The sequence below is a fragment of the Lepidochelys kempii genome, chromosome 4 (genome assembly GCF_965140285.1).
Source record: "Lepidochelys kempii isolate rLepKem1 chromosome 4, rLepKem1.hap1, whole genome shotgun sequence".
Taxonomy (NCBI): Eukaryota; Metazoa; Chordata; order Testudines; family Cheloniidae; genus Lepidochelys; species Lepidochelys kempii.
The window spans coordinates 15,389,053-15,415,332 of record NC_136383.1 but is presented as its reverse complement, the minus strand read 5'-3'; the positions used below and the strand labels follow the sequence as shown (position 1 = coordinate 15,415,332).

At 39.5% G+C, this 26,280-nt stretch overlaps 1 protein-coding gene across 1 annotated transcript in view; it reads right to left on the bottom strand.

Annotated features, from left to right (window-relative positions):
• CFAP299 (cilia and flagella associated protein 299) overlaps positions 1-26,280 on the bottom strand; it is a 395,611-nt gene that overhangs the window by 248,688 nt on the left and 120,643 nt on the right. Inside the window, exon 3 of the mRNA XM_073340486.2 lies at positions 4,609-4,699. Within this exon, the coding sequence (XP_073196587.1) occupies positions 4,609-4,699 (91 nt within the window). The remainder of the gene's footprint in view (positions 1-4,608; positions 4,700-26,280) is intronic.

Here is a 26,280-nt window from a genome sequence, read left to right as displayed (position 1 = left end):
CACCCCCACCTTGACAAAATCCTCTGCTTGGCTAGGGCAACTGGGGTCCCCAGAGTAACCACTGTTCCAAGGGGTGGGAGTGGCAGCTTCTCACATCAATGGTCAGCCCTTCCCCCATCAGCTGTCTCACATGGGGCAATTACCAGATCCCTTCTTTTTCCTAGCACTAGCAGCCATCCTTCATCCCTACCCACAGTTAAGTGAGCTGTAGCTCACGAAAGCTTATGCTCAAATAAATTGGTTAGTCTCTAAGGTGCCACAAGTACTCCTTTTCTTTTAGTGCTGGAGTTGTCTTTCTGAGGACTTAGGCTATGTTTTCATGGCAAAAAAAAACTGTATATGGTCCAACTCTATAACTCCCAATTGGGGTTCACTACAACGAGCCACCTCACGGTAAAACTACAGTGCCTTGCCTCCACTAGCATTTTACATAGAGATAGGTATTTCTAGTTAGCTAACTCAGTGTAAACACATGCATCTTTTTGCATTGAAGACTTGGCTTTAGGAAGAATCAGTAAATCACCCACATTCGGTTCATGTCTGGAAGGTTTCTTCACAATCATAATTGCTCAAATTTGTTTTCTTTAGATGAAAGTTTAGATTCCTGAGAAGGCGATGGCATGTTCCTGGGAAAGCTTCCTACTCGCTCTAGGGAAGTGGACTTTCCAAACTCTGGGCAAACTGGTTTGGCTCAAACATAAGTTCAACTTTTGATCCCATCGCAGAATGAACTAAAAAAAACCTTTCTGCAGGTTTGAAAACATTTGGGTAATGTTTTGCAGCTCAGTGAAGAATTGTGTACCTCTGCACTAATTGTTTTAATAGAAACATAGGGGCAGATACTTCTGCCAGTGTAAACTGGCACTGCATTGTAGACATCAGTGCAACGGACTTCCATGCCCATTCACCCATAGTAATGGCACATAGTAATTTCCAGACTGGTTCAAGTCATTTGTTTATTAAGTGAAACAGCCAATACCAAAAACTTCAGAGAAAGACCAAAAAAAAAAAAATCTCCATAATTTATCTAGTCGATTATTCAGTGCTATACAGAAGGGAAAATTCTTTCCTGATCATCCACACATGAGTCAGCTTACACACATAAGATTCAACACTATTAGCAAGTCTAACTACAGTGTTATGTTAAGTCAGGAATTTATTCAGTCCTTTTCAAATCCAATTATAGTTTAAGTCTATACCCTCCTGTGGTAATTAATTCTCAGAAGCTGTCTATATTTATTTGCAGCTTTAAATTTACTATGCCTGTCATTCATTTTGTCTAGTGACCCTTTTCCTTGTATCATAGATTAGATTTTGAACAAAGACTTTCACATGAGCTTGCAAAACTGCCTCTTTATTACTGTTTTTATAAAAAGAAGATTCCAAGATGGGCACTTATCCTGTAACTTCTGAAGCACATTTTTAAGGTAGATGTTTCTTCCAGTGGACAAAAAGATATTGGGGCCACTGGTCTGCTGGATGATCTCAGGAAAGTCATGCTGCTCTGTGCCTCAGTTTCCCCATCTATAAAATGGGAGTGATGATATTGACCATCTTTATAAAAATTTTGATGAAAAAGCACTACAGATGAAAAGAGGTAGGAACTATTATTAACAACTGAATTCCTTTTATAATATTCAATACCTCAAACAAATCTCTTAATTCTTTCAGAGTAACAGCCGTGTTAGTCTGTATTTGCAAAAAGAAAAGGAGTACTTGTGGCACCTTAGAGATTAATCAATTTATTTGAGCATAAGCTTTACGAAAGCTTATGCTCAAATAAATTGGTTAGTCTCTAAGGTGCCACAAGTACTCCTCTTAATTCTTCTCTTTTTCACACTAAATCATTCTATTTTTTCCAATCTTTCATCATATGTAAATTGAGCCACACAGCTAACCATTTACGTTGCCTTTTTCTGGACCTTTTCTGGTAGGAAATCCCTAACTACCACAAGAAACACTTTTCCCATGGTACTTCTCAACCAGCTGAAACCACAAGGCGTTTGAAGCCTCAGGAGAAAGCTTGCTCACGTAGGTTTTAGAACCACATTTTCGGCAACATTTCCTCTGAAAATTCTAGTGGCTAATTAGCTAGCCATAAAAAAGCAGATATGGATCCCAGAACTGCATAGGAGAAAAAAAACGCTTTTACTTTAATTGTGAGAAAAGACGGGGGAGGAGGGAGAGAAAATACTGTATATATTTACCATTTATCTGATCAGCTTCAAAAGCAACCAGAGTCAGGGAAGATCAAAATCATTGCAACCTCCCATAAAGCCAATGTTATTTTTGCAGTATTATTTTAACACAAGGAGAGGGAATCTAGTGTCCCTGTGAGCACAGAATCAAATAACTCTCAATGTCCCACATAGGAGGGATGAAAAAGCATAATTTCAGTCCATATGCAGCAGCAAAACCACTGTAGTCTTTATTGTCTTATCAGTCCAGTTGTGCCATGAATAGTCAAGTGAAGTGGACCCATTACAAGCAGATCTTACTCTCTATATAACAAAGCTAGCAAACATGAATCAAGCCAAGTATGAAGAATCTTCTTCTCCTCAACTATATTCATATAGAATAGTATGTATCAGTATTCAGGTCTAACAGATATTCCTACATGGTGACTATTGATAACTCATTACTTTACAATACTAACTCTGACAAGAGGCCTGAACGAATTGTGACAAAAACTGATAGTGTGACAAATCCAGCCCTGCTGTTACTCAGTTTGGTCCAATTTGCTATAGCACAATGGATCCCAAACTTTATTTGTTTAAGCACCGTCTTCTTAAAAAATTGTTGTGAGATAAACGCTCATGTACCATAGTCTGAGGATCCTTGCTGTGGTGAAAATCTCCAACGGCCTGTAAACTAAACTAAGACCCATAAGGTCTAGAGAATCTAGACAAGTTTCCAAATTTGGGGGTAGGGGGAGGTGTCTCTCCTGTTACCAAAACTTTGCCAATTCCTACTTATCTCTCTGCTGAACAATATTTTATTAGTGCCAACGTAACTACATATTGCATTTGTTTGCATTTTTATAGATAAGGCTAGAGAGAGTGGAGGAAAAGAAAAAAAGGAAATATATTGGCATCTTCTCTAACTTTTGTTTTCTCTTTTACAAGGGAAAAAGATGGGAACGAGGGCCAGCAAAAAAATATAGGGGTAGAATAGAATTTAGATACAGAAAAGTCCGACTCAATTTTCCAATCTGTCCTCTAACATTACAGGATTGTTCCCCTGACAATATTCCAGAGTGCTCTATCTCATCTAAGTCTAGTGAAAAGGGTTCCACCAGTTCCCACAGTCTAACGAAATTACGGTTAGGAAATCTTTTGTGATATCTAGCATAAATTTTCCCTTGCTCAGTTTCATTCCATTATTTCTCATTGTTCCTCCCGGAAACATTCTAATCAAGTCTTACATGCCTCTTTAGCTCAACCATTAATCTCAGATGTATAATTTTATCAAGAGCTTTTGGAAAATCAAAATATACTATCATTTCCCTGATCTGCGAAGGCAATCGAATTTTCAAAGAATTCCAATGGGTAAGTTAAGCATGACCTAAGTTAAGCCCCAGTTCTGCAAACCTGTGCATTTTACGTGAGTCAATGAGACTATTTATTTATTTTGATTTAAAAATATAAAAAGATGCCTATCCAAGGCTCTAGGCATCTTAACATCATTAATAATACAACAAAATCCCAACAGTATTAGAGAAATAATTTCACGGGAACTCAGCCAGCCAACCACCTACAAAAACTCCATTCTACTTCTTCAGTGTTATGGGAAGCATACCCTCAGCCTTCTCCAAAATTCCTATCAAACAGATGTCTTTTGCAGCATGCCTGGAAGGCCACCAAATTCAGTTTTTCTGGACCAAAGGGGGAGTCATATTCCAGAGTCCTGGAGCCCCTACAAAAAATGCCCTGCCAGTCACTTCCTCTCTTTTATGAGTGAGACCCGGTTTGGGCACTCAATCTGACTACAACTGCGGCAATATGGCCCGTGTTGAGAGGCAATCCTTCAGGTACGCTGGTCCCATGTCATATAGGGCTTTATAGGTCATAACCAACCCTAAAGTCTCTTGGAGGCCAACAGGCAGTAGATTCCACAGCACTGGTGTAATGTCATCACAGAGAGATGCCCCGCTCAATAAGGAAGCTGCAGCATTCACATGGGTGTAATGTTATATGTGTGCTTAAGCAGCCACAAGATTAGTGCCTAAATCGTTAACAGGGATAACAAAATCAAAATGTACTTCTTTAGGTGGTCTCCTATTACATCCTTTTGTATGGTTTCCAAGATGCTCTCCACCAATACCGTTAAATGTACCTGTCTCTAGATTCCTGCTTTGTCTTTTCGTGCATTTTGTCAAAAAACAGACCAACGGTATCATTTGTCACTTTTCAATCCTCAGGGAACCTCACCCAAATAGACAGAACTTTTAAATGCATGACTCGAGGAAAAAAAGAGTTTTGCTATAAATTACACTAATAGATGTTTTCATGAAAAATGCAATATGTGCTACAAGGTAAAGATGGTAGCTTTAAATGTAATTTTTCAAACTATTTATTACTATAGGATTTCAATCTAAAATGTACTCACTGCCATTTTCCCGTTGCGGTTGGCTTCCTCCCTTTCTGCCAATGCCTTCAGAAAATTATCCTTCAGTTCTTTTCCTGCACTTGATAACGTTCTAGAAAAACAAGGGAACATGTATTAATTATTATTATTATTACAGTAGTAATCAGTGGTCCGGACCCCATTCTTCTTGGTGCTGTCCAGATATATATTAAAGTAACAGTCCTGTTGTATTAATATTTATGGTATAAATGGGCCCAGAGAGTCAAAGGTGTTTACATGACCCTGTCTCTGGCATAACACTAAACTGCCAAACAGGGTTCAGGATTTTGAGTACAGAGACCTCAGCCTGCTTAGTCCCATGGCAAAGACAGGATTAAAATATTTTAAAACTTTTCTTAAAGGTACAGAAAAGAAGGGAAAACAGTTAAAGTAAAGTATTAAGTAACGCTTTCATTTTAACAATATCCCTTTTCCTCTTTTGCTTTAGCTGCAGGAAGTTTTTATAAGGAAAAAGACAACAGACAGTGCCCTAAAGAGCTTAATTTTTTGATTAAACCATTCTAAGTACCTTACATTCCTTACACAATAATTGTACATGTCATACCAATTTAAAAAATAATAATTTTTCATTAGCCAAGGTATGCTGTGTAGAAAACCTTGATTTATGATACTTTTATTTGTGTGATTCCTAGTACATCAGGATTAATGAAAACAAATATGTTACACCTAGGGAAGGTGTGGCTAATGCCATACTTACATAAGCATATCAATTGTCGTTAGCCTGTAGGTGCAAATTTAAACTTGGACTACTCTATACTTCACCTTTCAGTCAGCAACCTATCACACAGGGTACTGATCTGGTGCTCACTGAAGTCACCGGAAAGGCATTGGATTAGGATTATAGGGCACAGAAACACGTTATTTTATAAAGTGGAGAGAATAACAGCATTAGCACATTTTATTCAGGTTCTTGATGCTTCTGCTGGTTTTTCTACTTCTGTGCTATCAGGAGCAGAAGCAGATGGATACATGGAATCGGTTGTGTAAAATCATGCATTATGCCCATTCTGAATCTTGAAATGCTAACAGGAACAATGTCTCTTTTTGCTCCATAAAAAAATGAAACAAACGGTGCAGAAAAGTTATTAAATCCTAAAAATTACTTACTGGCCTTTTGAGTCCTGAAGAGGTACCCCAGAAATTAGACAATAATTAGGAATGAGAGCCTGACACCAGATAAAATAGAAACCCACACTGAACCTTTGACAAAACCTTCAACAAACAATTGCTGTTTTTAAACAGGTTATACAACTTTTATGGGTCTGATCCAAATCCACATGAAATCAATGGAATTTCTTCCACTGACTTAAATTTGCTTTGGATGAGGCCTTATAGAAGAGAAGAACATGTCTGAATCATAACAGACTCTTAGGTCCACGCTCTCACACCCAACTGATGTAGGAACTAATGAGATTTGTTCCCCTTTTCAATATTAAAACCTGTGATTGCTTATTGGACTCTTCTCTGTTAGGTTGCCAAAGGTCAAACAGTGCCTCCTAGTTCAGTGTAAGTCTGTAAACAAGACAATATTACAACTTTCTCCCACTGAAAATACTATCAGTGTGAATGTTTTAATAAAAGCAACTATATCTCTCAGACTCAAGTACACAGTGTACCATGTCAGGAAGGATCTCTTGTGTCAACTGCCTATTCCACAATGTTTCAAATAGAACAGTGTAATGAAAACTCAAGAAGGAAAAATAAATGGGGCATCAAAACATCCTTGTCCTATCTAGTTATTATTTCTAGCTTCCCAGACACTTCTATAGAATCCATGAGAAAAGTAAAGTTATCAACAGTAGATCAACATTTTAGATTTCAAATCATTTGAACCACTTTTCCAACAATTAAACCTTCAGAGCTTTTTATAACTATTTCTAAGTATGATATTATCTCTACACCAGAACATACTAGCATATAGCAAGCCATGTCTATTTCTGAAATCAAAATTGCAAAATAATCAGAAAAACAGTTAGATAAAAAGGACAAATTATCATAATCCTTCTAAACCTAACTCATTTGAAAAAGTAGGAAGCAGAATACCAAGGTACCTCCAAAATGCACAGATCCCCACTATCTTCCCACCATTATGAACATAAATCCAATAGACAGTTATTGCATCACCCTTTTAAGCACCCAAAATCATTAATATAATTATCTCAAATAGGCCCAACCTCTGATGTGGTCAAATAGCAATTTCACATACATATTATGGGACTGCCCATAATTTCAAACATGTGGGTCACAATTCGATGAAAACCTAGCCTACTCTATCTGGAGACACATATTCCCATCTACACAATTGAAAAAAAAAAGAAGACATTTATTCATATTTTTAACAAGATCAGCAACCGCCACCAGAGAACCAGAAAAATGTAGGGCTGGAAGAGACTTTGAGACATCACCTAGTTCTTCCCCCTACGCTGGAGCAGGACCAAGTATGCATAAACCATTTTTGAGAGGTGTTTGTCTAACCTATTTATAAAAACCTCTAATGATGGAGATTCCACAACCTCCCTTGGCAACCTATGTGAGTAGCCAACTACCCTTACAGTTAGAAAGCTTTCCCTAATATTTAAGTGAAATCATCCTTGCTGCAGATTAAGACCATTACTTCTTGTCCTACCTTCAATGAACATAGAGAACAATTGATCACTGTTCTCTTTATGACAGTCCATAACATATTTGAAGACTTATCAGGTCCCCCTCACCTCAGTCTTCTCTTCTCAAGTCTAAACATATTCAATTTTTTTTACCTTTCCTCACAGGTGAGATTTCTAAACCTTTTATCATTTTTGTTGCTCGCCTCTGGACTGTCTCCAATTTGTCTATATCTTAAAATATGGCATCAAGAACTAGAGACAATACTCCAGCTGAGGACTCACCAACGCCAAGCAGAGTGGAACATCTATCTCCCATGTCTTATGTATGACACTCCTGTTAATACACCCCAGAATAATATTAGCCTTTTTTTTTGCAACTGCACTATATTGTTGGCTCATATTTGTGATCCACTATAATCCCCAGATCCTTTTCAGCAGTACTGCCACCGAGCCTGTTATTCCCGCATCGCATTTGATTGCATTCCCCCATTGCATTTGATGTGTCTTTCCTAAGTGTAGTACTTTGCCTTTATTGAATGTCATCCTGTTGATTTCAGACCAATTCTCCAATTTCTCAAGGTAATTTTGAATTCTAATCCTGTCCACCAAAGTGCTGGCAATCCCTCCATCTTGTTGTCAACCACAGATCTTATAAACACAGTCTCCACTCCATTATCCAAGTCATTAATGAAAATATCGAATAGCACCAGACCCAGGACCGACCCCGAGGGTCCCCACTAGGTATATCTCCACGTTTAATAGTGAATCATTGATGATTACTCTTTGAGAATGGTTTTTCAACTAGTTGTGCAGACACCTTACAGTAGTTTCATCTAGATCACATTTCCCTAGTTTGCTTATGAGAATGTCATGTTGGACTGTGTCAAAAGCTTCACTAAAAATGAAAAGTCTACAGCTTTGCCCCTATCTACTACAGTAAACCTGCCAAAGAAGGAAATTAGGTTTGCTCTGCAAGACTTGTTCCTGTCAAATCCATGTTGGCTATTACTTATCACCATTAAACTCTAGGTGCTTACAAATTGATTGTTTAATAATTCATTCCAATATCTTTCCAGCTATCAAAGTTAGGCTGACTGGTCTATAATTTCCCAGGTCCTCTTTGTTCCCCTTTTTAAAGACAGATACTATATTTGCCCTTCTCCAGTTTTCTGGGACCTCACTTATCCTCCATGAGTTCTCAAAGAAAATCACTCATGTTCTGAGCTTAGCTAATTCCTTGTGTACCCTAGGGTGAATTTTGTCAGGCCCTGACAAAACATCTAACTTGTCTGAACATTCTTTAACCTGTTCTTTCTTTATTCTGGTGTGTGTTCCTTCCTGCTTGTTGTTGATATTAATTGTGTAAAGCATCTGATCACAATTATTTTTTTAAGTGAAAACTGAAGCAAGATAGGCATTAAACACCTCAGCCTTCTTGGCGTCATCCATTATTAGCTCTCATTCCCTGATAAGTAATGGACCTACGCTTTTCTTCCCCTTCCTCTTACTGCATCTTCTTATTGCTTTTTATGTCCCTTGCTAGGTATAACTCATTATGTTCCTTAGCCTTTCTGATTTTGTCCCTACATGCTTGTGCTATTCTTTTTCATCCTTACCATCTTATTCATCCATAGCCATTTATTCATGTTCCCACTTTTTGTAGGATACCTTTTTGATTTTCAAGTAATTAAAGAGTTCCTAATGTAGCCATGCTGGCTTCTTACTATTACTATACTATTATTACTCTTACTGTCTTACTTCCACATCAGGATAATTTGCTGTAGTGCCTTTAATATTGTCTCTTTGAAAAACTGCCAGCTGTCCTGAACTCCTTTTTCCCTTAGGATTTTCTAACCATGGGACCTTAGTCACGAGTTCTAGGAGTTTGTTAAAATCTACTGTCCTTAAATTGCCATTCTCGTTCCTTCCTTTTCTGAGAATCATGAAGACTAAAATTTCATGATAACTTTCATCCAAGTTGCCTTCCACCTTCAGATCCACAACCAATTCCTCCCTATTAGTCAGAATCAAGTCTAAAATGTCTGCCCTCCTGGTTACTTCCTCCACCTTCTGAAACAAGTTGTTGTTCCCAACACATTTGAAGAACTTATTGGACATTTTGTGTTTTGCCATATGACTTTTCCAACAGATATCAGGGTATTAAGCCTCTCATTACTACCAGGTCTTGTGTTTTGGATATTTCTGTTAGTTCTCTAGAAATGGCTCGAGCATCACCTTCTCCTGCTTTGGTGGTCTACAGTAGACCCCCCACCTTATTCCCCCACATTTATCCTTACCCAGAGAATAAGACCCACAAGAAATAAAATCAACAATTACAACGTGGGCAAACAAAATATGAGAAATGTAACACATCACACTCTAGATTAGATAGACCTAAGACCCTTCGGAGGAGTGCTTGGTATTAGCTAATTAATTCCAGTAACACAAGAGAAAAGGTAAACAATGACTTTAAACTGAAATTACATTTCTCCTATATCTCGGAATGTGCCAAACACTCATTTGGAGCCAAATCTGTAAAGGTCACCCAGCTTAGTCAATCAAATATCCCAATGAACTTTGGGAAAGTCAGATTTGGGTATCCATATACCTATTGGCAAATAAGGGAAACAAGTAGCATCTATTTGACTGTGTGTATATAACAATTCTGCATGAAATACCCATGTGTTTGTCGCACTGTCAGCTGAGTGCTGATATGATACTGATATGTTTGCCACATCTTTTACTGACACTGAAGCATGGTTAACTTACTAGTATGAATATTACAGAATGCATTATTTGTATAAAGTGATGTCTGATTTTGTTATTGCTGTTGTTACATATTGCAGCTTAGCCTTATGCTTAGGACTGCAATGGTTCTCACTTCAGGCAGAAAGTACGCTGTTTCTAGAATTCTGCATTTGCTTTTGGACTGAGCTCCAGGCAGCAGGAACAATATGTTACTTCCAAATAGAGCCCTGGCTTTGCAGTGTACAAGGCCTGTGCTGGATCAAACAGACATCAGCATCCATGAGGAACGGGGCAGCCCATACTAATCTGCACCTTAATAAAATAGAAGCAGCTTCCAGACACTGAGCAGCAAAGTTTTAGCAGGACTGCTACTAGGAAATCTGGTAGGAAAAGGCTGCATTGGGGGAATTTGCCACCTTAAAATGTTATTACAAGGGAGTGTCATTGTCAGTCGATATCCATCTGGACTATCAAGGCCACTGTGTCATAATATGAGCAATAAAAGTTGTAAGTTACGTAAGTTACATAAGTGTAAAGTTACAATAAGTTACTAAGGTTCAGGCTCAGTGTTCATGCCAAGAAGAGGAGAGATTCACTCTAAGAAGAGGGTCCTTGGGCAGACTAGCATACCCATAATGACTAGAACCCATCAGACTGTAAAGCCTATTTCAAATCAAGGGATACATTTTTTTAAAATAAATTAAGAATCTGTGTCACTTTACCCTGAATAACAATATCATAGTACCCACAGCGATGCAAAAACTGTAAAATAACTATTCATGGACCTATAAGCATATAGAAATACTGCACCAAATTCCTTAGAGACTAACCAATTTATTTGAGCATAAGCTTTCGTGAGCTACAGCACACTTCATCGGATGCATACTCTGGAAAGTATAGAAGATCTTTTTATACACACAAAGCATGAAAAAATGGGTGTTTACCACTACAAAAGGTTTTCTCTCCCCCCACCCCACTCTCCTGCTGGTAATAGCTTATCTAAAGTGATCACTCGCCTTACAATGTGTATGATAATCAAGGTGGGCCATTTCCAGCACAACCCTGGATTTGTGCTGGAAATGGCCCACCTTGATTATCATACACATTGTAAGGAGAGTGATCACTTTAGATAAGCTATTACCAACAGGAGAGTGGGTTTGTGGGAGGCGGGGGAGACAAAACCTGGATTTGTGCTGGAAATGGCCCAACTTGATTATCATACACATTGTAAGGCGAGTGATCACTTTAGATAAGCTATTACCAGCAGGAGAGTGGGGTGGGGGGAGAGAAAACCTTTTGTAGTGGTAAACGCCCATTTTTTCATGCTTTGTGTGTATAAAAAGATCTTCTATACTTTCCACAGTATGCATCCTATGAAGTGAGCTGTAGCTCACGAAAGCTTATGCTCAAATAAATTGGTTAGTCTCTAAGGTGCCACAAGTACTCCTTTTCTTTTTGCGAATACAGACTAACACGGCTGTTACTCTGAAACCTGCACCAAATTCCTGCATGTAATCTTACGCAGAACACCATTGACCCAAGTACCTCTACTCATTTACTTAGTTTGAGCTAAACAAAATAAGCCAGTCACATAGACCAAATTAAGGGTGCCCAAGCTGGGGTTTGCACTGATTTAATTAAATTGGTTTAGAAATTGGGTTAAATTAAAATGGTGCAATTTTCTCATGTAGATAAGGCCTTGCATGCATTATGATTATTTTGCACACTCTTTAGAGTCATTTGGTATTAGCCACTGCTAAAGACAGGACTAAGTAGGTTTTTTTCCCCCTGGCATAGCAACTTTTACATTCTTAGAGTTGTGTTACTATTGTTTCAGAGAAAAGATCAAACACATTCCACTCTGAAAAAACTGCCTCACAGATAAACAGGCTGAAGATTTGGCATGTGACTAGCTTGGAATTCAGCAAGGCTACATAAATGTTCGTGCCATCTTCCTGCTGGGCTACACAAGCAAGTTCCCAAGGATGGGAGGGATGAAGGAAGGGAAAAGAGCTTGTGGTGAGGAACTCTGCAGCCCCCACCGTGCACTGCTCCTATTTAACTAGGTTTATTTAACACTCGGTGACCTGAAAAACCTTGTTTAAATAAATAGCCCCCAAAAAAATATTTCCTCAAAAAGCTGGAGTAAGTTCCTTAAAAAGTTGCAGGGTAACAAATTTGTATACCTGTGTGTAAATACTTCACTGCACGGAATCATGCAGTTTACCGCTGCCCTTGAAAAATAGGGTAGAAGCAACATCAATAAGCTAAAAATCAAAAATTGTGTTTAATTATTAGCCTGCAAGCTAGGTGTGTAATTATAGCATCACACAATAACCCTAACATGCAATGTGCTTATCACTCTCCACTTCAAACCACTCCTGCCATTCATTTCATGCCTCAATATATTTTTTGAAGGGGGTTTTACAATGCAGCCACTTTTTATGAGCTGGCATTATCATTGTGAAAGGCAGCCTCTGAAGGTAATTACCAAGTGCGCACATGGCTAAGTGTCAAATGAGTGGCAATTTGTTTTTTAGCTAAATACAGCATTGTTTGTTTGCTTTTTAAAAAAAACATCTTCACAGATATTGATCCCTGTGTTGCAAAGGAAGGATAAAGAACTGACAACACTTTCAGGAAAGTCTGTCAGGAGATAATGTGGTTTCCTTAGGTTTCTTCACACTTGGCCTGATTCAGTACCCACTGAAATCAACATAAAGGTTCCCATTGACTGCAGAGGTACCAGATCAACCTTATTGTGCCTGATCCCAATTCTCCCCTTGGGCCCTTTCATTCCTCCTTGTGCACCTGTGCAAGGAGAGACATAATCTTGCCATGACTATATTTAGTCTTCCTTCAATTTTCAAGGTATTTAGAGCCTGCCCATAGTCACTCCAGAACTACATTTAAACACAGTTCATGTAAGCGGGGTTCTAAGTATGATTATTTCTATTACAGGGGCAGAGTCAGTAATCGAACTCCAACCTCTTCAGTTCTAGCTCACTGCCTTAAACACAAGACCAACCTTCCTCTCAACTTGAATAATATTGTTTCCTTGAACAGCACAGAGAAAGCGATGAACTGTGATATAAATTATTTAACCACGCTGTGCTATAGGACCCCTGTGGTTTATACCATACTTTGGTTGAATGGCTTATAAAATGATACTTTTTAGCAACCTTCTAGCAAATGCTCTTCAACGATAGTTCTTGAATTAACATTGCCCTATTTATTTCTTCTTCTATCATGAACACATATGAAAGGTTTTCCTGTGCAAACAGAAATGAGAGAGGGGAAAGCATTAGCCTCCCCGCTGCAAAGCCCTTCACTGTGGACAGTGCTTAAATGAAATAATGCAGCTCTGAGAAAATTACAGGCATACTTTTCAGCAGGAGCTGAATTGGGAAAGTAGAACCCTACGGGGGGGCAGAAGTCCTGCCTCTTCCTTCCTCTCCTTTCTTCTGGTCAGCAAATTTTTCCCTTTCTATTTTCGTTTTCTTTTAACCATCCATCCCCTTTAGCTGGCACAATGTACATTAGAAGACAGGAAAGTAAGAGCTGCATTCAGGGCCAATGATCTGTGAAGACAGGAAATTCCCTGAGTTTAGGAGGTGGCTCTTCCTGAGACTCAAGGTGCTGACATTCAGAGATGTTAACAACAAATTTGGGGGATTTGTCTTTATTTCCATAAATACATTTCTTGTTTGACAATACTTCATGTTGCTATTATGACACCATCTTTTCTCATGCAAACTCACTCTTAGTGTAAGACTGTGTCTATACTTCTTTTTCATCCTTATGGGGGCGGGGTGGTGGAGGGGGGATAAACCCAAATCTTTTCAGGTTTCCAGTTTAGAAGTCTTTTCCTGTACCTCCTGATGGGTGCTCATTCAGTCTTCAGCTATTGGGATGTTTATATATAAAGAGAAGAAAGAGTTCTTTTTGAACTAGGTTAGTATTCCTTGATTCTTATTTTGATTGGGCCAAGTTGCCTTTTTCATTTTGTTATCGTTCCCTTGGGTTTCATTTACTTGATTTTCTTACCTCTTACACCATGTGTTTTTTTTTAAAAAAACAGCAGTAGAGTCACAGTTGGAAATGAAGCAACTCAATTTCGGTTTTAGAAAGCCTGTGGACCTAGAGAATATTTTTTTATCAAATTGAGATAATCAGAAGAGCATCTAACAGTCCCACTGTTGTTTTTAAAAGTAGACAATATCTTCCAACTCAGCAGAAAGTCTGGCTAGTGTGCCCATTCTCATATAAGATGTTAGAAAGCAGCTGTGACTTATTTACAAACACCTGCCCCATAACTAACACACTCGCATGCATATGTTTGGAACTGTATTTTTATCTGTAATTCTCCCCCATCCTAAATCACAGACCGGAAGAAGAGGTCTGTGAAGCTTGAAAGCTCATCCCTTCCACCCACAGAGGTTGGCCCAATAAAATGTTTGCTTACTTTGTCTAATTTTTATTTTAAAATATTGAAAGTTTAAACCTCCTAACACTGAGCATTTCAAATGGTGAGTTCAAAGGTTGAATCACGACTTCAGCACTGATTGTACACAAAGTGCACTATCCTACAGAGGAAGTGCAGTCCAGTGGTTAGGGTACTAGCCTGGGAGGTGGCAGATTTGACTTTAACTCCCTTCTCTGCTGCAGATTGTGTTTGTGACCGTAGGCAAATCAATGGAAGTTAGGAGCCTAAATACCTTTGCGGAGCTGGACCTTAGTCTCTTCTGCTTCAGATCCCTAACTTTAAAATAGTAATAGTACTTCACGAGCTCAAAAGGGGTGGTATAAGGAGGATAAATAGATTTAAAAGATTGTGAGATGCTCAGGTCCTATGGTAAAGGGGGCCATACAAAAAGGAGTGATCCTCTGGTTCGTGTTCCATTATTTGAATTGTGAGTTTGAAAAAATCTATTTCTCAGTGAAGTGTAACGTCTTCTGCAGCTCCACAAAAAGCTGCTTATCTCCACAGCAAATTATGTCACGTGTTCCTCTGCAGCCACATGTAGTTCAGTCAGAATCTCCAAGTGGTTCTTGAAATGTATGAGTTTGAGCAGTACTGCTCATGCTATACCTGGTCTCTGGCAGAAGAAAGAGTCTAAGTTTGCCTGACACGTGTGACACATGCATGGTGCTGCTGAAACTTAGACCGGGATTGCCACTAACCATCCCAGCACCCAGAAAAAGGGGAAAAAGAAGAAAGTCTCCTCCATCTGACCAGCCACAAGTGGACGGGTTGAGGTGGGGAGAAAATGGAGAAGGTACGTTGGTGGGCAGAGACACAGGAAATAATCCTGGTGCCATGACTGGACACCACTGCATTTGTGCTATTTTTTGTCATGATGCTGTAACAATAGACCATGACATTAAGTTGACACGATGCCTTGTGATTACATTGTGAGTACGTTAGTTGATAAAACATTGAGGTTAAGAATCTCTCATCTAAATCAATCAGGTCTAGTGAATTAAACAGAATGATGAACAGGAGAGAAAATGTTAATGTCCTGGAAATATTGGGCCAAATCCTTTCCTCGGAGACCCAATCCTGCTCTCCATACTCAAACAAAACTTCCACTGAAATTAGATTATGGAGGGCAAGACTGGAGCCCAGATATGCATACGAGGCCCTCACGAAATCTACACGTATATCCAGAGGCAGAGTTGGACCATTATGTAAAAAATATTACTGCTGCATTTGAAAGAAAAGTGCTTTGTTCTCAAATAAGCATTGTGAGGGGCAGACTGAAGGGGATTTCTAGCTTCCAACACCTTCTTTGTTTCAGATTTGTCAAATACAGGACTTCTGCTGTATCATCCACTCTTGTATGTCACAATAAGCCGCAATGGAATGGACTGGAGCCTAAAATCAGTCTTTTTTAAATATATTTTCTCTGTATAGAGTATTCTTAAAAAGGTTTTATTTAATATTCTTTTAACTTAAAAAAATGCTGGGGGGTGGGGGGGAAGGGAGAGTACTTTTCTCCCTAGAAAGACCACATTCCCCAGGTCTTTCAAAGCTATTGTGAAGACATCAGCAAAGTGCATGCTGTCATGCTGAGAAGGACTGCATGGACTGCGAGAGATATGCTATTTGCAGATAAGAAACAAAACCAACATTCAAAGTGTACTGAAATGTCCCCTTTCAGTATCTTGTTTATTAGGGGCATCCAGGTCTTGATCCTAAACCCACTAAAATGAATGAAAAGGCTCAATGATTTCAATCAGGCTCTCAAGACATAGCTTTAAGTTTACAGTAAGAAGTAACAGTAATACCCATCTTTATGATGGAAGAAATGGGCCCAATATTTGCTGGTCACTGTCTGAAATTTTTGGAGCTGAATCCTATCCCCATTAAAGCCCACTGCAACCCCACCCCCGACTGAACTCCTACCTGCAAGATTCTGCTCATGGTGTGTGGTTCTGCACATAGGAATGTGTAGAAGAGCTGTATGCATATACAGTATATTTCTATTTTGCTAAATGTACCATTTGAAATACATTTACATTATGTGACTCTGTTACAAATGACCTATCCTTTATCAGAAGTAATTGGATTAGGAAGTTATTTTTTTTTAAAGTTTAAAACTCTTAGCCATTTTGACATTTTTGGCATGTATTCAGTTGAGAAATCTGCTGTAAAATATTTGATTGCTACTTACATAATCCAATGTACAGGAAATATCTTTGTAAGGGCCTTAATACCACATATTTTATTGTTTAATGAAATGAACAAGTAATTCTAAAAACTACACTTACTACATGATATTCGAAACTCCATGGAGTAAATGATTTTTTAAAAAATATTACGGTTGCTTATACCCTTCACTTGAACAGTTTCCATGGTTATCCCAGCTTTGGCTTGCACTGAGAAGCCCACACCTGACAAAACATTGGCACCGTTATTTCGAACAGTTAACAGAGAGCTACCAGCAACATGGCCCTGTCACTTATCCAACATTCACAACCTTTAAAAAAAGAAAGTTCCTTTATCAGCTCAGGGCTAAGTTCATAAAAACCACTGTTGCCAACTTTAAAAAAAAAAAGTATTTGAGAGTGTTGCCTAATGTGGTTAACATAGTTTACAATATATCAAGAGATGACTTTGTCCTGAATATTATACTTTTTAGATTAAAGGTAAAGAACACTATTAGCAGTCCTTACTCAAGCAAAACTCCTATTGACTCCAGTGGGAGATATATGTTGAGAAAAGATTGTGAAGGGATACAGTGTTATTTTCACCTAGGACAATTTCATATTTTTTAGCAATGCCAACTATTAGGGAATAGATCTAGCTTTATAAAAACACTCCTGATGAAAAGGGCCACATATGAGCTAAGCATTAATATTGTTATAAGTTTTTTAATGATAATAATTTTATTATTATTTATTTGTGTTGCAGTAGCACCTAAGAGCCCCAGTCACAGACCAGGACCCCAGTGTGCTAGGCACTGTACAACCAAGCCCACCCATACCCCAAAGAGCTCACAATCTGAAAGGCAGATGTTGATATTGCACAAAGATAACATGAAGATGTCTTGATCCAAGTGGTCAGTTTTAACGATAGACTAACTATTATGGTTCAGTTAAAAACAGAATAACTGTGAAAACAAAGTTTTAAGAACACAGGCCCCGATCCTGCAACATGTCATGCACGACATTGGGTCTACAGTAGGCAGCAGGCTGACTGTGCACTGCAAGGGACCATAAATATTAATTTCTGGGTATAGTTACAGTATAGTACAATAGTTGTTTTCAAGATGCAATTCAAAATATTGAGTTTCACATACTGGATTCTCTGAAGTTGCTTATACTTTATTTGTCATGAAACACACCTTTTGCAGGGAAAAATTTAATCCAGCACTTCAATTTATAGACTTTGTTTCTGACACATTAACAGTAACCCAGATCCTTAGCACAGCTGGGCAGCAGAGTGCAACTCAGAAGCATGGAAGGGTATTTCAAAATTGGCTGTAAACCACTTTGTGCTCTCCCAATCCTGGACTGACTCTGCACTAAGCCAGTGCCATGGCATAAGTTAGAGCAGACTTCAGACCTAGAGTTGGCTTCCAACTGTCCCAAAGGGAGGAATGTGTAGGAGCCTGCTCTGTGCCATCGAAGGAGGTTCTCTTCTATTTGGCTGATCTATACCAGCTTTAGGGCCACTTTGCACTGGCAGTGCATTGTAAAAAAGCCACAACAGAATGTGAGCCACCATTTCTTCAGTGGAGAAGATCAACTTGCAACTAGGTGTGTTTGGGTGTCTTCTCCACATTCACGTATCAGGCTGTCCTTCATTTTCCATTTGTGTACTAGGTAACTACAATTGCCCACATGAAGTTCGCTGTGATCCATATCTTAGCGGGCATGGTGAAGCCAGGTGGTTAGTCTGTATGATCAATGATGAGGTCTCAATTCTTGACCCAACTGTTTTTCTCACACCCACTGAAACTTGTCTTTTAGTGACAGTCCCAAGGTTTTGAGAGTTTTGGCCACTAACAAGGAGTTCCTAGACTTAAGGTGGCATCTTGGGGTGGAGGTCTTCGTAGATGGGCAAGTCTGCATTTGTTATCCTACAGTTGTATTCTCACATTATTGCTGCTTCTCTTTGGAGGGATGGCGGTAAGATACATGCGAGGACTGGGAGCCAGACTGTCAGTATTCACTTCACCACTCCTGTGACAATTCTCAAAGCAGCATTCTGTTGCATGTCCAAGGCCAGGTAGGGTAACCTTAGGGCTAATTTGAGCCACCAGAGCAACACAGGGCAGGCTTAATTGCAGGGCAGGATCTGGCACCATAATCATTGCTGATAATTGCAAAAGTGATACTAAAAAAGGTATGTAGATGGCGGTTAACGATTGTAGCAATGGAGTCACCCAAAAGTATCTCTGCATTCACTCGTGAAGTTTTCAAGACATTTTGGACTCTAAGGTTTTCTAACTGCAGCCACTCTTTTATAAAGATATATGTGTGGATGTGGTTGTGGGAGCCTCTAATCTTGTTACAAATATTTTTTCACAAGTGGTTTGGGGGAAAGAACCGTAAATCAAAACGAAGCAACTCAGACATCAAACCTATGAAAATTACATGAATCTTTGGATTGTACTGTACAAGACGCTTACTATAAATTTTACCTTTTTAAGAACAAATAAGAACATTAATCCATTTTAAAGAAAAATAAAGTACCTATAACTATTATGCATTTTAACAGCATGAGACAACAGTTTTGGCAACATATTAGAACTTGGGTTTGGGATATTATTAGTAATGGAGAAACTTATCCATGAAAATAAAGTTACTTATCAAGATCTGGACTCTACTTGTTGAATATTCACAACAGAATAGATCAGCAAGAAACCTCAGTACACTTGCCACCTTTCCCCAACAAAGTCCAATGTTTTAACTAGCCATGCAAACAGAGGCCCTGATCTTCCTTCAAGTCCTTACTCAAACCAAACTCACCCTGATTTCAAAAGGAGTTTGGACTGACAAAGAACTACCAACTCTTAGCCTTTAAATAGAACTTTCCATCCCTAGATTGTAAAACACTTTACAAAGTAGATATCATAAACACTATTGTATAGATGGGGAAACTGAGGCACAGAACGGTTACATCATTAGTCCAAGGTCATACCTCCGTGCTTCCAAATCCATTGACGGCTAGGGGACTTAAGCATATGTTTAGTGGATCAGGGTCAAAGTGCTCATTCTTTACAGGATTAAGTCCTTGATATACAGTTGGCCAAGAATGGCTATATGCAAGGACACTGTTAAGACAAATAATACGCTATGATAACTTATTACTGAATTGCAATTTTCATTCATGCTATATTTTCAAAATTCTTCACTATGATAGCATGGTAAGCTATTGTAGTGATATTTTCAGTTATCTATTAGCAAAAATACTTTAAAGTTTTATACAGCTTTCTATCTGAGAAACTCCAAGTACATAATACAAATAAACATTAATAGGTTTCGCCTCAAAACATGCCATATAGGGTAGAAATGTATTTTTATCACACATTACAGATGAGAAAACTGAGCCATGGAGATTCAGGAACTTCCCCATGGTCACACAGAGAGCCCCACCTGAGAGGGAAACAGCACACAGGAATCCAGACTCCCAGTACGCTGCTGTGATCACACAACCATCTTTCTTCCCCATACACAGATGCAGGACTCTTAAGCTACATCTGCTCTGTGAAGCAGGAGCACGATTCCCTTGCTTGTGTTCACATACCTGTGATAACGCTCATCGAGCTAGTGACAGTACAAATAGCAGTGTAGCTGCAACAGGTTGGGTAGTGGCAGCCAAGGCATGGCTTAGCCGTGCCGAGAACAAACCCACCTGAAACCAGTGGGCGTGGGCTCGGCTTGGCTAAGCTGTGCCTCCCCTGCAACTACCCTTTCAACCACAGCGACGTTGCTACTCATACCTGCGTTAGCCCAATGAAAGTACATGTATGCGTAGGCTAACAGAGGGACCACTCCCCTGGCCTTAGAATCATGGACACGTCCACAGTCGGGGGAGAGGGGAGGGCGTGTGCGTACACAAACACAGAGGCACTTTTTTTGATTTCATGCAAGTGTCTTAAAAACAAAATTTCTCTGTAGGAGCCAGCATTACATTTGACAGTCAGATAACCTCAGTTTTCAACACAACACAGAATTTAGCATAACTATCAACTCAAAAATCTACTTTGCTGCATGAACTCCAATAGATAAAATACTCTTTAGAGAAGCTGGCCTCAGTCTCATTCCAACCTTTACTCCCTGTTATTGTCACATTGCTGTTATAGACACACTGGGGACAGATTCTGATCTCATTTACACTGGTGTAAATCATTTACACTGATTTCAGTGGAGTTACTCCTCATTTATACTGGGAGGAACTGAGATCAAAATATGGATCATTGAATGTTTTCACAGGATAAACTGGAGTCCTCTGAATGCAGAGGGGAAAAAAACCTTGTTAGCAGAGAAGCTATACAAAATATTTTTTCATCCGCCTATACAAAATGTATTTAGCACTCCTCATTCCTCTTCTTATTTTCACAGTCTAGCGCCCAAAAGAGCGATCATGTGAGAGAAAGCGATTTCCTTTTAAGGGGAAGGGAGGCCAAGGGCCAAAATCTGCTCTGTTACGCTTGATGTATCTGAGAGCAGAATGTGACTCATTGTTGGAAATAAGATTTAAACAAAGTACTCCAGTAAAATACATTTAAATTAATTGGGGGAAAATACACACCTGTGCCCTCTGCCTAGTAAATGCTGGGTTAGCAACTTCCACTTTGAAACAATACACTTCCAAAGAAGAAAGATTTAAGGAAACATACTTAAATGTGGTGCTGTTTTCTTTTTGTGCTTGGCTGACTAACCAGTCTACACTTCAATTACCTGGCTGCTATTATGCAAATGAGATGGATGCCAGAAGTCATGCACCTGTGTTTGCCTCTTTATTTAATATTCTTAATAAGTCCTTAAACCCCATTCTGTGGTAGAGGATTGCTCAACTCAGGTTACATTAAGGCAGGTGAAGAGCTTTTCAAACTGTGACAATGGTTACAAGGAATTCAAAATGACAGAATGTGTACACTTGGTCTCATGGATGAGAAGAACAAAAGCACTGTATGTTACTGAAAGGTTTGCGTTTAATATGGTTGATAATTTTTACCCAGTTACATTAGAGCAACAAAAAACAAGATAGACCCTGAGCCTGCCAAGACTGATGCACATGATTAAGTTCATGTGTAGTGGGTAGTGAGACATCGACTTAGACATAGAACTAAGCATGTACTCAAGTCTTTGCAGGATCTGTGATAGACACTTTCTTGTTAACTTTTCAGTGAAGAGAGAAGTATTTTGTACTTCCTGCCACTCTTTTTAAGAGTTGGGTTTGTAGTTATTGTTGTGTGTTTCTTTTTTGTTTTTGCTAATTTACCTTTCAATTGCACTCTCAACCTTCACCTTAACAAAAAATAATTATCTGCAAATCTAAAACCGTTGAGGTTTCCTCAAGCCTGAAGATTGACAGACATCGCTGGAGAGGGATGGTTAGCCCAAAATTCAGGAAAAGCTTTGTGAGCAAAGGCCAATCTCTCACACCCAACCTGGGCTGAATGTCAAATATTAGTTGTGAACATTTCACACAGCACTGTCTATTTACAGACGCCAACTTCCATTGTTATGAAAAAATGTATTGCTTGAATGCTCCTTGATGCAATTTTAGCAGGGCAGCGAGATGTGTTTTGCTTAGCTGGTTCCCAACACAGATGTTTAAGAACAGGTTAATACCATATAAACTGCTGCACTGATTTAATAAGTTTATATTTTTAATTATTTGTTCTATGAAGAAAGAGAAAATACAGAAAACATGAAAATTGATAGCACTGATGTGTCATGAAGGATAAACACCACATCAGTGAAACATTCCTGTGTACTGAAAATCAAAAACCAAAACCTTTTAGAGAAAGTCTCCCTCTCCTTTTTGCCAAGGAAAGCAAACAGTTTCTAGACTCCGAGAACTCACTGATTGGAATCCAGCTATGGTCCTTGATGCATAAAAACTACCTCACCCATTCCCAGGGATTTATAAATTTGATTTAGAATGTATTAGCAGAGCTGGTATGAAGTTTATTGTCTGGAGAATAGGGAGCCATCCCTCAGCCTGGTCTTCTGCTCTTTTTCACAAAATGAATTTTTCACGTTCTTGGCAAAAAGTATTTCATACAACTTCTACTAAAATGCATATCAGGTGGGGAGAAGACGAGGGAAATCACTATATGATACATTTTTATGGTAGAACAATAAATGAAAAGCTCAAATCTGTCATAATATGTTTTACCTTTCCCTCCTTCCTCCCCCCAACTACTAAAAATGTTAGAGGTAATTTGACAGTCGTTGTGAGGAGCTAATAGCTCTGGCCTGAAACAAATACATTATAGATAGGTACTGCACAGAGCTTCCCAACCTAGATCTGCTGTCCCTCTCACTGAGCATCCCTAGCACTCCTGCTGTTACAGTCCTGGGCCTCTCTTGCCCAGAGGTTACCAATCATGCCAAAACAGGTCAAATTGCACAATAATACAGGTTTTCAATTACTCCGTTTTCTACACCACTCATTCAGAACACAGTGAATATGGTAAAAATGAAGACGCAGCATTCAGATTACCCTTTTTCCTTTGACAATAAAGTGCTACATTCCCTCACCCCCCATTTTATGTTGGTTTCTGCCAGTGTGAAGCAGGCACATTGGAGGGCAAATGCAATGCAGCTCAAGAAGTGGGAGGTGCTGACCAGGGTGCTGGCTTGGTCCCTTTTCCAAGCGAACTAATTGAAAAGGTAGGTTTCAGAGTAGCAGCCGTGTTAGTCTGTATTCGCAAAAAGAAAAGGAGTACTTGTGACACCTTAGAGACTAACAAATTTGTTAGTCTCTAAGGTGTCACAAGTACTCCTTTTCTTTTTTTGGAAAGGTAGGGAAAAACAGTCTGCCATGGTGCCTGTCAGTACCAGCATCCTGGATTGAATCATAGAATATCAGGGTTGGAAGGGACCTCAGGAGGTCATCTAGTCCAACCCCCTGCTCAAAGCAGGACCAATCCCCAACTAAATCATCCCAGCCAGGGCTTTGTCAAGCCTGACTTTAAAAATATCTAAGGAAAGAGATTCCACCACCACCCTAGGTAACGCATTCCAGTGTTTCACCATCCTCCTAGTGAAAAAGTTTTTCCTAATATCCAACCTAAACTTCCCCCACTGCAACTTGAGACCATTACTCCTTGTTCTGTCATCTGCTAACACTGAGAACAGTCTAGATCCATCCTCTTTGGAACCCCCTTTCAGGTAGTTGAAAGCAGCTATCAAATCCCCCCTCATTCTTCTCTTCCGCAGACTAAACAATCCCAGTTCCCTCAGCCTCTCCTCATAACTCATGTGTTCCAGACCCCTAATCATTTTTGTTGCCCTCTGCTGGATGTTTTCCAATTTTTACACATCCTTTTTGTAGTATGGGGCCCAAAACTGGACACAGTACTCCAGATGAGGCCTCACCAATGTGGAATAGAGGGGAACGATCACGTCCCTCGATGTGCTGGCAATGCCCCTACTTATACATCCCAAAATGCCATTGGCCTTCTTGGCAACAAGGGCACACTGTTGACTCATATCCAGCTTCTCGTCCACTGTAACCCCTAGGTCCTTTTCTACAGATTGCTCCCAGTCTGGCTTTACACTATGCCATGGCACTGGGAAAACATTTGTTGCTCTGGTGAATGATGGCCTGCCCACTGAAAGGTGATTTACCTCCATGTTCATCTGCTTGCAATCTCTGCAGCATCTGAGGCCATTACTAAACAAATTCTGAAGTCCTGTCTTCAGCTGGGTGATTGCAAAATTACACAAAATTGCTCAAAACTTTCCTCTTAGACCAAACCCAGATGGTCATAATGGGCTGCTCCTCCACCTCCAGAGCCTTCACATGTGGAGTCTCACAAGGCTCAGTTCTCTCCTGAAACTTATCAATATCTACATAAAAAGCCACACAGCAGTTTGGAGGGTGTTGGTGAGACTACCTAGGCAGCACACAGAATACGCTTAGCTCTATATCGCTTAACATCCTATCACCATCCTAGCTGAAATCAACATCAGGGTGGAGAGCACCCAGCTACCCCTAAGCCCAGGCAAGACTGAGGTGAAATTGGCAAGGGAAGAGCTTATTATTGATTGGCAGAACCATCCATCATAGGGGTCTTGGAAGTATCTACCACAAGGATGGCCTCTGCCCGAAGTTATTCAAAGTCTAACGATGGACAGACAGGAAGACAAGTAGGGACATATCAGGGAAGGGTAAAAATAAAGGGATTTTATACACAAATCAACAAAATTCACTAGAGGCAGAGAGCTGTTAAGAAGTATTTAAAAGCAGACAGAGGATATTTGTGTACTTCTGGATAAGTTCAAGGAAATTAAACCACGTAAGAAGCTGCCTGGAAGGAGGTGTAGAGATGACCGTTTGAGAAACTAACCAGTAGGCAGACAAGGGAGGGAATGCTAATGCTAACCTACCTCCTCTATAATGTCCTTTCTATTAACAGCATATACTTTCAGATTGGTATGTTGATCTGCAGCCATGGAGTCCTTGTGGAGCCTTGGAGTCTGAATAAACACACCAGCAAAGACATGCCCTCTTTCATCTCTGACTGGCCAGAAGACTGCTCTCCATCCTACTGGGAAAAGATCTGACTATGGTGATCCACACATTCATGATCTCCAATCTTGATTATGCAACTGGTCTCTGAGACTGAAGACAAAACTTCATACCCTGAAAAAGCTTCATCAATACAAAACACAACAGTCTGTCTGCCAAGCCACACAGGCCACCATGAGCACATCATACAGATGCTCCCCCCTATGCACTGTCCTGATCCAAAGTCCTCTATGGGATTAGCTCTAACTACCTGCCAGACTGATTGATGTTCCTCAATCATAACAACTGTGTTCCCTGAAACCCTGCAACTGCCAGCTAGCAGGGGAAGATGTGTGAGCACAGGAGACAGAACTGTCAGAGGACCAAGGCAGCAACTTCCAGTGTCACCACAGAGCAAACTGACCACAGGACAGAACTAAATGCGCACCTCACCTCTGTTGCAGATTTTCCTCAATGACTTCTCATACAGACAAACATTTAAATCTAAACACATAAAATACAGTTAAAAACAAGGGCTCAGTCATAAAGCTTGGGCAGCTGAGATGGGGGAGACAAACATGGCTGTGTTGTGTGCATTTAACATGGGTGAGACTATGGATAGCTTTGAATGAATAGCTATTGTTTGTCTACTTTAAACAATAACTATGTGACGAATTAGATTCACCATCATGGGCCCGCATTGAGGAGCCTTAGGATACTTGTAACCTGATCGTCTGACATCGGGTTCAGACTGGCTCTGCAGGGTTTCTTTAGTGAGCAACAATCTTTATATTATTATTTCTCATCGTATTAGAGAATTAGGTTAATTAGAAACCGTCCTGAACCTTGTTTATTGTTATCCTTTTTTGGTTATTGCCAAGCCTAGAATGATGTAATACCTTTATTTAATTTAAGGGAACTTAAAATTTGGCATTTTCTGTATTTACACGGACACACTTCTTCTGACAGAATGCCATAAAAGTAGTGGAAGGCAATACTGGATATTTAATGGTAAATTCACCCCTTTTATACATATAAATTCAGAATGATTTCAGCGGGAGCAGGATTAGACCTTAAGAG